The sequence below is a fragment of the Rhynchophorus ferrugineus genome, unplaced genomic scaffold, assembly GCF_030347505.1.
Source record: "Rhynchophorus ferrugineus isolate W39M unplaced genomic scaffold, kcgeb_rfMv2 rfM6, whole genome shotgun sequence".
NCBI lineage: Eukaryota > Metazoa > Arthropoda > Insecta > Coleoptera > Curculionidae > Rhynchophorus > Rhynchophorus ferrugineus.
In genome coordinates, this window is record NW_027472585.1 from 44217928 (window position 1) to 44230094 (window position 12167).

General features: G+C 35.5%; 1 protein-coding gene across 2 annotated transcripts in view; it reads right to left on the minus strand.

The window, feature by feature from the left end:
* The window catches only part of sm (heterogeneous nuclear ribonucleoprotein L), a 500688-nt gene that overhangs the window by 335391 nt on the left and 153130 nt on the right, over positions 1-12167 (minus strand). Inside the window, exon 1 of one of the 2 annotated variants that reach the window (XM_076406873.1) lies at positions 952-1027. The exons of the other annotated variant lie outside the window; for it this stretch is intronic. Coding sequence (XP_076262988.1) covers positions 952-1012 — 61 coding nt within the window. The 5' untranslated portion in view covers positions 1013-1027. Of the gene's footprint in view, positions 1-951; positions 1028-12167 lie in introns of those variants that run through there. 2 annotated transcript variants of the gene reach the window in all.

Here is a 12167-nt window from a genome sequence, read left to right on the forward strand (position 1 = left end):
CTATTATTTCTATCCATATAGTGAGTGTCTTATTTAATAGAAATCTTTTAACACAAATATGAAGAGAAAGATTTGAAATGATGTTTCTATAAAGCTTCCTGCTATATTTTGTCATTTTTCAATAAGTAGACTTCATCCAAAAATCTGTATATTATCTATAGTGTGAATTTCTAGTGTTTTAATTAAAAAACAATTTATTTAAATAAGAATTTAAAACATATATTTTCCCACCTTTTGCAAATCTTACAAAAACTGAACTCTTAGTTCATGAGTCAGCTGTCAAATGATACTTGTTAAACACAATAGTAGTAATAGAGTTTCGATTTAGAAGCCCTAGAGTAACTTTTAACTAAAACATGTAGATTATGTAACGTTTAGGGTTTAAAAACAAACACTTTTCTTATTAATCGCACTATATAACATAAATACATGATTCTGAATGAGAGTTTGATTTTATTACTCGTTTTAACTCGTAGTTTTGTAGAAACATTTATACATATATGTAATTTTTTTGTTAATAATACAGTCACAATAGGTTATAGGTTAGAGTTATAACCTCTTATTAATATTGCTTGCAAGAATTTTGCATACGTCTGACAACCGGACAACTTTGACAGGCTCATTCGTTTACGTGTTCGACCTAATCAAACAGCACTGTGTCTCCTTTTAACTAGAATAAAATGAGAAGCAAATATCAGGATCATGCTAATCGTTGAAAGTCGTTAAAGTTGAAGAATAATCTGGATAGGTCAACACATTTCTTTTGTTGCCCGTAAATATCAACTCAAGAGTGACATGTGCTTGGTTTTACTAGAAAAGTTGTCTTCAATCAAAACTGTTCATACGTCACCGATTAATGTTAAAAATCATGAAAAAATAATGAAAAATGATAATTAATGAAAAATGTATGTGTATGAATGTATTTATTTTGTTCATCTGGACTGGACCTACTGTTTAACGTGGGCTCCGAAACACGGTCCTCCGACCGACCGGTAACCAACTTAGAAACCATCCGGCCTTACCCAGCCTGGTTATTGGCGTGACTGAGATCATTTTCCATGTGGGATTTTGCACTTTTGCCTTTTAGACCATCACAAACATGAATTTTGTGATCATGCCCCAGCAGGATTCGAACCCGCGCCTATCGTAACAGTAGCAGGACCGTCCTGTCGTCTTGAGCACTGCGCCAACCAAGCCGACATGACCGAAATTTGCTTTGAAAAATTCATTACTTTATAAACTACATTAGTTTATAACGAAAGTTGTTCCTTTCCATATTCCTCGATTGTCATTAAATTTTCCCGCATTTTTTTGGTACCTTACGTTTATTTTTAGAGGTCCTCGAACCGAAAGATCGATCGAGATTATTATTTGTGGCCGCACACACACGTATTTCGAACCAGAAAATCCGCCGTTGAACAAACAGAATAAGGACGAAACCCGATTGTTTCTGAGCGAGCCGTGGTGGCTGACTCACGCCGTTAATGGCCGTCGATCCACGCGACCTCTAAATAAAACATTACTTACGAGCTTCCCGGGGTTTGGCATAGAATCCCGTGAATGCACCGGCGGCCGATTCCAACAAGGTCTCCGAGATGTTGTTGACATTGAATGAGTAGCGCATAAGTAAACGGGTTAAGAGTTAAATACGGCTTGGCACTTTGGACGGCCAAGTGTATAAACAGATCGGCGGTCGCTCGGATCCCGTGTCTTTCGCGCAACGCCGATCGCTAAATCTTCGACGATGTTTATTGACCTGATTAGCTGTGATATGTGTATCATTTTAATTGAAAACATTTGTTGGTCCACACAAAACGAAGCGATTACATAAATGCGATGGGACTTCAGATATTTTAGGAGAAAAAGTTAATCAGCTAGGTTATAACAAGTCAATTAAAAATCCCCGATCTACCATAGTAAAACATATTTTTTTGGCAAAATTAGTTTTTTTTATTCAACATAATTCCCTTCAAGGGTGACACACTGATTATAGCGACCCTCCAACTTGTCGATACCATTTTTGTAGTACGATTTGTCATTTGTTTCAAAATAGGATTAGTTTCGACGATCACCTCTTCATTCGATGAAAATTTCTTCCCAGCGAGTATTCTTTTGAGATCTGAGAATAGGAAATAGTCGCTGCGGGCCAGATCTGGAGAATACAGTGGATGAGGAAGCAATTCGAAGCCCAATTCATGGATGTTTCACACGGTGCACTGTCTTGGTGAAGCAGCACTTTCTTTTTCTTCAAATGCGGCCGTTTTCGCGGTGATTTAGTCCTTCACACGGTCCAATAACGCAATGTAATAGTTGCTGTTGATGGTCCTTCCTTCTTCAAGGTAGTCAATTAAAATTATTTCATGCGCATCCCAAAATACAGGGGCCATAATCTTGTCAGCCGACTGTTGAGTTTTCCCACGCTTTGGACCGAATTCATCGTGTGCAGTCCACTCGGATGATTGTCGATTGGACTTCGGAGTGAAATAATGGAGCCACGTTTTAACCATTGTCACATATCGATGCAAAAACACTGCTCCGAATCATCAACTCGTGGTTGTTTTTGGAAAATGGAATCATCACTTTCTCGGCACACAGCTTTCTCATACCCAAATATTCGTGAATGATATGATGTACACGGTCAGTTGATATCTTTAAAGTGTCTGCTATTTCATTCAATTTCAATTTACGCTCATTTAAAATCATTTTGTGGATTTTTTAATGTTTTCGTCGGTAACAACCTCTTTTGGGCGTGCACTCGGCATCAAGCCAAGTTTTTGCTTCAACTGTATTTTTTCCCTTCAAAAACCAATATTTTATCAACACGCGAAATTCCTTTCCATCCATTTTTTTAACAATAACAAAAGTTGCTTCACTCAAAATGCTATAATTCAGAAACTAATGATCCGGCAGATGTCTAATTTATACACGCATCTTTTGAGAGTCAGGGCTAACTAAAAAACTAAAAACGTTCTAGTAGTGCCATCTATGTGTCAGGCCGGGGACTTTTCAAATGACCTGTTACGAGGCTGTACAAGAAGTTCTGGGAGCGTCATATATTATTCAACAACTTGAAAAAAAGTTGAAATGTATCGAACAGTTATTGAATTACTTCTGCATCAAATGTTAACCGAAATATCTGTTTTAACGCATGGTTTAAATACACGCATAATTGTGACTAGTAGATCAATAAATGAAAATAATTGGTCAGCCCGCGTGAAAACTTTAGCACACTACGCATTTTTCATTACGAGTCATAATAAAAATTAATAATTGGCTTTTAGATTCTACAACTAAAGACGGTTAATTATGATATTCATGTGAACATTACAAAGAGATCGCTATTGGCACCACTAGGTTCTACGTAACATAGTGCCGCTCGAACGACACGACAAAACTATAGCACAGTTACGAATAAATATATAGCCTATACCTATATCAATATTTTATTTCACGTAATGTAATCCACCTTTATTTTTCACCACTTAAATCAGTATATTCGGCAACGCTTCATATTTTATAGGTTTTTGGCATAATCTTGATCTATCTCTTTCCATTCATCTTGCTTAGCATTTTTTAGTTGTTCAACAATGTCAAATTGTTTTTATTCGAGTATACAGCACGTGCTAGCTTACCTCGACAATTTTCATTAATATTCAAATCAGAAGAATGCACTGGAGACCCTAAAATTTGAATAGAATGTTCTGAAAATTAGTCTTTAACGAATTTCGCAGTATGAACATCAGTAATGTTTTACCGAATAATATTATTCTGAACTGCCATCTATGTTTGGAACTGTTCATCGATCAATTTAGTACAACATATACTATTAATATTCCCATAAAATAGTTGTAGTTCTGTCTTTTCCTCGAAATCTAGAGCAGCCCAACATATAACACTTCCACCAACCCTCTATGACTACAAATGATCTTTTCATAAACCATTATATTAATAATTATGTACCTATGCATCCTCTGTCCTTTAATTTAATGATTGTATATTAAGGTTATTATAGTTTCCACAGGTTAAGTAACACAAACTACAAATATATTTATTAGAAGCATTATTAATATTAAAATTTTTCACCAGAAATATTAATCATTAAATAGAAGTCACAGTGTAACTACATTATTGCGATTGCAACTGAGGTATTATAGAATATTAGAATGGAAAATAAGAATTTCAATTTTTCCTTTAAAAATATGTCAATGTCAGAACTGATTTTATCGTTTCTGTTTTTCTAATTTCGATTTTAAACATGAACTTTGCTCAAGTGAGAAGGGTTTACCGCCCGAATACAGTGGATCAACGCAGAACATATATATTACTCTAATGTCGCATATAGTTTATCCCATTGTAGCGACCTAGAGGAATAGAGGCATGTCGAATTTTACGTAGTGGAATAACGGTCTACAAAATACTCAGAAATATAATCCCAGATGTTGAACACGGGCCGGGTGCCAGGAGTACCAACTAAAACACGATAACGAACAGCTGGCAACCCCGAGACGTTTATCTGGGATGTTATTGAAGGGTACTTCGATGATTCAGTACCCGACCATCGTTTGGTTTATACGTGCCACCATCGACTGCCCAAGCCTCGTCACCAGGTAACACCGCTGCCATCCGTTTTATCTATTTTGTATTTTCCACATTTTTATATTACTTCAATAAATAACGGTCACATTATGTAAATACCACCGTTTCATTTCGTTTTACCTCCATTCACCGAAACCCTAAACCATTAAGAATTCATAATCAGACTTAGAAATTATCAGTACATCATTTAGGAAGCTTCTATAACATGTTAAGTCAAAGATACTCTTTGCGAAACATACCCGGGTCAAGGTCAAGTATATAGAGAGATCGATGACTACACTTGCAAAATCAGCAACTCATGAATTTATTAAGCAGTTGATTAGGAGCAATCGGGATTGATTTGAAAGATTAATAGCAAGATATATATGTCAAGGAATCAATCAGGATTTTCAAAAGATTACTGTGCTTCAACGAATTTAATGTTAAATTTTATTCCTTTCCTACTTTCAACATTTTCCCCGAGGTACTAATGTAACAGTCTCCTCTATCCGGAATACGGTCCCAATTAATAGAAAAGGGCTAATTTTTTCGCTTTTATTTTGATAAACACAAAACCCTTTACGCTCTAGTCGGTATGGACTAGTTAATTGCAGCTGTAATAGAACAAGTAGATTTTCAATTACACTGTCGGGCTTTTTCCGCAAAAAATAGACCTTTTAAATCAGCAGCCGGCTCATTTTGTGATCGAAATGGTGATATGCAGTGGGAATTTTAGACAAAAGACAATGTGATTTTTCGATGCGGTTTATTGATTGTTTGATATGACACGGGCAGAATGGAGAAACAGGCGATGTGGGATTATTTGCGACTTTCGATGAAATTTTACTATTTTGTAACTTGGAAAATCATTAAAGCTTGACTGAAACCTAACTTATTCATAAAAAACTGAACGAATCAACCAAAACTTTTAGTCGTTGTGGACTTTTAATATCTACTATTTAATTATGCCAATTATTCAATTATTTTGAAAATTCTATCTCTTTCCCTTTTTGTGCTTTTGTGTGTTGACAGTGATGAACAGTGTTGCCAACTTTTGAGCAATTCCCCAATCTGCAGAAAATCTTATGTTCAATGGGGATTTATTGAAGATTGACATTATGTATTTTGACATCTCATCATAAATATAATATCGATAGTCCCGGTCGGAAAACTTCTAAAATAATGCCAAACATCTACATAGTCAGTTCAAAACTCATTCTAGAAACTGTAACCCGTGTTGCTATTGCAAATTTCTACAGAACACGCCAAGAATTTTATATTACATTGACGTCAGACATTATCAAACGATCTTGATTCCAGCAACCCATTATTTTGTTCTATATCCGCTAAATCTATCTGAATCTCAACAGCTACAAATTAAATTAGTAGTGACAGTGCTGAAGCGATTTCCAATGCTTCATAAATATGTGGCAGCACAAAAATTAGGTGATGTGTAGAGAGCTCATGCTATCCTAAATTTTGATCAACATAGGCTTGAGCAATATGAAGATAACATTGATGGCGAATGCTACTTGGTTTTCTAGTCATTAGTCAAAGTCATTAAGGAGTAAACAATTTAGGGTAAACTTTATTTAAAACACCTGGCAAACATCCAACTGTGCCAAAGTGTTTCTTTTTTGCTTTAGTGTAGTCTTCTGCAGCAGGAGGAAATGTTTTCCGACTCTCAGTATAACCCTGTTCTTCTTATAATTATTCTAATGTCTATCTATTACTGGTACCCAAGAATAAGGTCAACATTGTTTTGATTGTGATTTCTTCGAATTTTTAAAAACGTTTTTAAGTAATCAAGGTTACTAACTGTTTAGGATCTAATTGCAAAAAAAAAACGTAAATTTGGCTTAACATGAAACCTGTACGATATATTCAGGGATTGTGTCAAAATTAACGAGAGCTGGCAAGTTGTTTATTCTTTCACAACGCGTGACCAGTTCTTTGTGCTCAACTGCGAACTAATTAATCCTAGGTATATTGGAATGCCAGTGTATTTTCAATCACACTGGTCGAGAATTAACTTAAAAAAACTCTTTAAACCAGTTTTGTTTGTAATTAAAATAGCGACATTGAATATCTGAAAGAAAAATACGCTTACCATAATAACACAATGGTTATAGTTAATAATATACTGTATTGGCAAGAATATTACTATGCTTTGTTTATAAAGCCATTCGACTAAGAAAAGTTTAGTTTTATTCTTGATATGATTCTGAATCGTTCATACGTTGTTGTTTTTGGTCTCGTGAGAGCAAACCTGACAACCACTTAGGCATATCAAAAATTCGTAATTACAACAACTTCTGATATTTGGTAAGATATTAGTTATGTCACTTTTACATCACAACTTCTCAAGACAATTACGGCCTGAATTCTGTTAGTAATTGGTTTGAAAATTACATTGATGTATGCCTGTAGGTGTATTTTGGCATTTTAAACTAACAATGAACAACTAAATAGGTACACAGACATTATTTAAAAAATCTTGGAAGAGAAAAAGTTTGCTCAGCTATATTCTCTCAAAGGATGCAGTGCAAGCCTTTGATAAAGCCTGACATAAGGAACTTATTCATACATGAGTTGGGATAAAATGCTACCCAAACAATACGTTAATAAGAAGAAAGATAAGAATAAAATAAGAAGAAATTTATTGAAAAATGAAAGAAATAAAAACGGTTGTACAGCAAGGTAGTATTTTGGGTCTTGATCTGTCCCTTGATCTGTCCATACTAAAAATGGCTATTTTTTTGTATATTTTAAAACCTCCTTCTTACCCACTAGGGTTAATCTGGACTGGACCTACTGTTCAGCGTGTGCTTAGAACCAAAGCCCTCGGCATTAAGCCTACCAACTGGCGAGTGACCAACTTTGGAGATCCTCCGGTGTTACCCAGCCTGGTTACTGGCGTGACTGGTATCATTTATCAACATTTCCGCACACAATAAATTACGGGTGTACAAAGAGATACTAAAACCTATATGGACCTGTGGAATTCAGTTATGGGGCTATTCTGCGAGAAGTAATATCAACATGTTATAAGTATTTTAGAATAAAGACCTAAGATGTATTATGCATGCAGTCAGATACTATAGGAACAATTACTTACACCGAGACCGTCGGTTCCCAAATGTTATAGAGAAAATTAAGGTATTCACAAGAAGACACGAAGAAGAACTTCAATTCCATATTAACATGGAAGTGCTGCCTAACAGGACGCAGACTCGAAAAAACCGTCTTGCCTAGTGAAGTGTACTAAATGGTAAAATGTAGACTAAGTAAGGGCCAACGGGTCTTCTTAGATAAGTACCTAGTTTTAAGTTACTGTACAGACAAATTGTAAATTAGTCAACAACGACTTTTAATAATATTTTAACAAATAAAATATATAACAGGTCAATTGAAATGTCCCCGGCCTACAATAGTAAAACACATATTTTGGCAAAATTAGTTTTTTTTTATTCAACATAATTCCCTTCAAGGGTGATACACTGATTATAGCGACCCTCCAACTTTTCGATACCATTTTTGTAGTACGATTTATCCTTTGCTTCAAAATAGGCCTCAGTTTCGGCGATCACCTCTTCATTCGACGAAAATTTCTTCCCAGCGAGAATTCTTTCGAGATCTGAGAACAGGAAATAGTCGCTGGGGCCAGATCTGGGGAATACAGTGGATGAGGAAGCAATTCGAAGCCCAATTTATGGATTTTTGCCATTGTTTTCACTGCCTTATGACACGGTGCATTGTCTTAGTGAAGCAGCACTTTCTTTTTCTCCAAAATGCGGCCGTTTTTCAGCGATTTCGTCTTTCAAAGGACCAATAACGTTATGCTAGTTGCTATTGATGATCCTTCCTTTTTCAAGGTAGTCAAGGGAAATTATTCCATACGCATCCCAAAATACAGACGCCATAACCTTGCTAGCCGACTATTGCGTTTTCCCATGCTTTGGAGCGGGTTCATTATGTGCAGTCCACTCGTATGACTGTCGACTGGATTTCAAAGTGAAATGATGGAGCCATTTCATCCATTGTCACATATCGATGCTAAAACTCGGGTTTATTACGTTTGATCACTTTCAAACACTGCTCCGAATCATCAACTCGTCGTTGTTTTTGGTCCAAAGTGAGCTCGCGCGACACAGAGCTTTCTCATACCCAAATATTCGTGAATGATATGATGTATACGTTCAGTTTATATCTCTAATGTCTGATATTCATTCAATTTCAATTTACGGTTATTCGAAATCATTTTGTGGATTTTCTTAATGTTTTCGTCGGTAACAACCTCTTTTGGGCGTCCACAGAGTTCACCGTCTTCGGTGCTCATTTCACCACGTCTAAACAGCATCAAAGCAAGTTTTTGCTTCAACTGTATTTTTTCACTTCAAAAACCAATATTTTTTCCGAAATTCCTTTCCATCCATTTTTTCACAATAACAAAAGTTGCTTCACTCAAAATGCTATAATTCACAAACTAATGATACGACAGCTGTCAAATTTATACACGCATCTTTTGAGGGTTAGGGTTAACTAAAAAATATATGGATTTAATTCAAGTAGCGCCATCTATGTGTCAGGCCAGGCACTTATGAATTGACCTGTTATATATCCAGATAACCGTAAATTTTTAATTGAATTGAAACTTTAAGAGTTTAAAAACACTCGCCCTCTAGAAACGTTCACGTTATATCGATTCCGATATATTATATGCAATCGAGCGATAGCCGGTAGCCTTTGAAGGTCGAATATTTTTTATTGTCCCGTTATCCGTGGAAACTCGGTTCGTTTTAAGATTTTCCGCTCGTCTGGCCGTTAACGTTTAAGGGATCCGGTCGAAATTCCGCAGGAGGGAGAGAGTAGTAGTAAGACCCGAACAATAAAACAACCGCGGCGGTTTTTCTTTTAAACGGATCGTTAATCTTTATTCAAAAAAAAATTAATCCTTAAAGGGCCCTCCGTATCCTGAGATATGGCGTTCTTTATCTAGTTATTAAAATTTAGTGGCGAGAGAATGTTTTGTACTTTTTAGTCGGGCTTTTTAAGGAACACCGTTCCATTCCACCACGTCGAGTGTAACGTTTTAATAAGGATTTGGTGAGGAGGAAATGCGGCAAAAGCAACACGGGGAAATAAATTGAATTCAAGGAAAAAAATACGCGAACTCGTTTAAATTTATCCAAAATTTTACATTGTTTTTAAATTTAAAAAGAAAATCACAAGCACAGAAATACAACTATTTCCACCAATGTCAAAATTATTTTTAAAAACTGTACTGAAAATTATATATACTTTTAATTTTTTATTATTTAATTATTACATTACTACCAGTCGTTGTCAACTAACCTACAATTTGTCTTTATGATAACTTAAATCTAGGTATATAACTAGGAGAAGTCATAGGCCCTATCTCAGTCTCTGCTGTCTTATTTATTATATGCACTACACTACACAAGATCAGATGGTTTGATTCTTTTGAGTCTGTGTCCTGCTCTGGTGGTATCCAAAAGTTGCAATAATTCAATATTCACATGAGAATGGAGTTTTTCCTCATGCCCCCTTTGCAATTCTCTTGATTTCTTGGCCGAGTGTAGGTATGCGAAGGTCTCGATGTAGATAGGTCCTGTAGTATTTTGGGTGCGCCTAAAATACTTCTCAGGACTTTGTTCTGAAAAATATATATTTTGTTTGTGTTACTCGTTGCAGAACATCCCCAAAATTGAATTAATCAATACATTTTCCTATATTTCAAATCCAGTTCTTTTCTTTTCTTCTTTATATGCTCCTTCCAGCCATGTTTCGCATCAATATTCATTCCGAGATATTTCGCGTTGTTGTTATATCGAATGATAGTATTATTTAATGTTATAGGGGCTTGTATGGTCTGATTGTAGGTCAACTGCACATGCACAGATTTACTTTGGTTAATTTTGATTTTCCAAGCATGTGTCCAATTATTTATATTGTCACTTGCCTGTTGAAATTTTCGTGTGGCTTCTTCACTATTGTCTCCGACAGCTATAATCGCAGTTTTTTTGCAATGTGTTTGCAATTTGCAGTTTGTTTGTTTTTAAATCTACACCGGTGAGCCAAAATCAGTGGTTTTTTAACAATAATTCATTTGATCTCATATAATTTAGATCTAATTAATAGCACTGATATTGGTCAATGTAAGGTTTTTTTTGTTGGGAGATCGACCTGACTTAGGAATTATAATGATATCCACAATCCTCCACTGCACAGACATATATTGTAATCCTAGTATAGTGTTAAATAAATGTGCTAGCTTTATCATGTCTTTTCTTTGCAGTTGTTTAAGCACTTGGCCAGTTATTAGATAATGACATGAGGCTTTTTTGACTGTAAAACAGTTTTGAACCATTGGATACCAAAACAGCGCGATACTTGAGATGTACATGAATTAACTGTGAAAAAAATAGCGGATTGGTGATACAGAACTGACCTACATTAAGATACAGATAAATCTTAATAACCTTAAATTAAATAGATGCAGGTGGTGTAATTACGTAAATTCGGATGATATAAATCGGCTGAGAAATACTGGCGAAACAAAGGAGGAAAAATCCCCTGGCGCCGTTGACAAAAAAGACGATTTGCACCGACGTAAAACTCTAGTAAATTTTAATTAGGACACCGTATTTAATTAACCGTGGCCCCCATAAACTTCCAAAAGTTCCCTCCCCCAGTTCCTCATCAGTCAACGGATCTTTTGTGAGAATACTCGAAATGGTGCCATCCTTCGCGAATTATTCATCTCGGTTAGTATTTATATCAGCGGGAAACGAAATTTACATGCCTGATGGCCTGTATGCAAATATCCTACTCTCTTAATTATCTAATTAATATGTGGTGCATACATTTTGTGCTCCATTATGCATATTTTAAATCAATTTCGTGCTATAGGCACTATTAATTCGTATTAATACAACTTTACTGAAAATGGATAATTATATGAGTTTTTTAAAAATGTGTTTATTACATTGTTGCTAATCGTTGCTAACTAACCTACAATTTGTCTTTGCAGTAACTTAAATCTAGGTATATATTTAAGAGGACCCATCGGCTCTATCTCAGTCTCTGGTGAAATAATGTGTATACAGGTCAATGCTGTATTTTTTATTATATGCACCTCGTTACACAACACTACACAAGATCAGATGGTTTGATTCTTTTGAGTCTGTGTCCTGGTCTGGTGGTATCCAATAGCTGCAATACTTCAATATTCTCATGATAACGGAGTCTTTCATCATGCCCCCTTGCAATTCTCTTGATATCCTGACTGACTGTGGGTATCTGAAGGTCTCGATGTAGATAATCGGCCCTATAGTATTTGGGTGCACCCACAATACCTCTCAGAACTTTGTTCTGAAAAATTTGTATTTGATTTATGTTACTCTTTGCAGAAGATCCCCATAATTGAAATCGGTATGTTCATATAGGTTTCAGTATTTGCTTATATAATAGCAATTTATTATGTACTGATAATTGTGATTTTCTTGCAATTAGCCAATACATTTTCCTATATTTCAATTCCAGTTCTTTTCTTTTCTTCTTTGTATGTT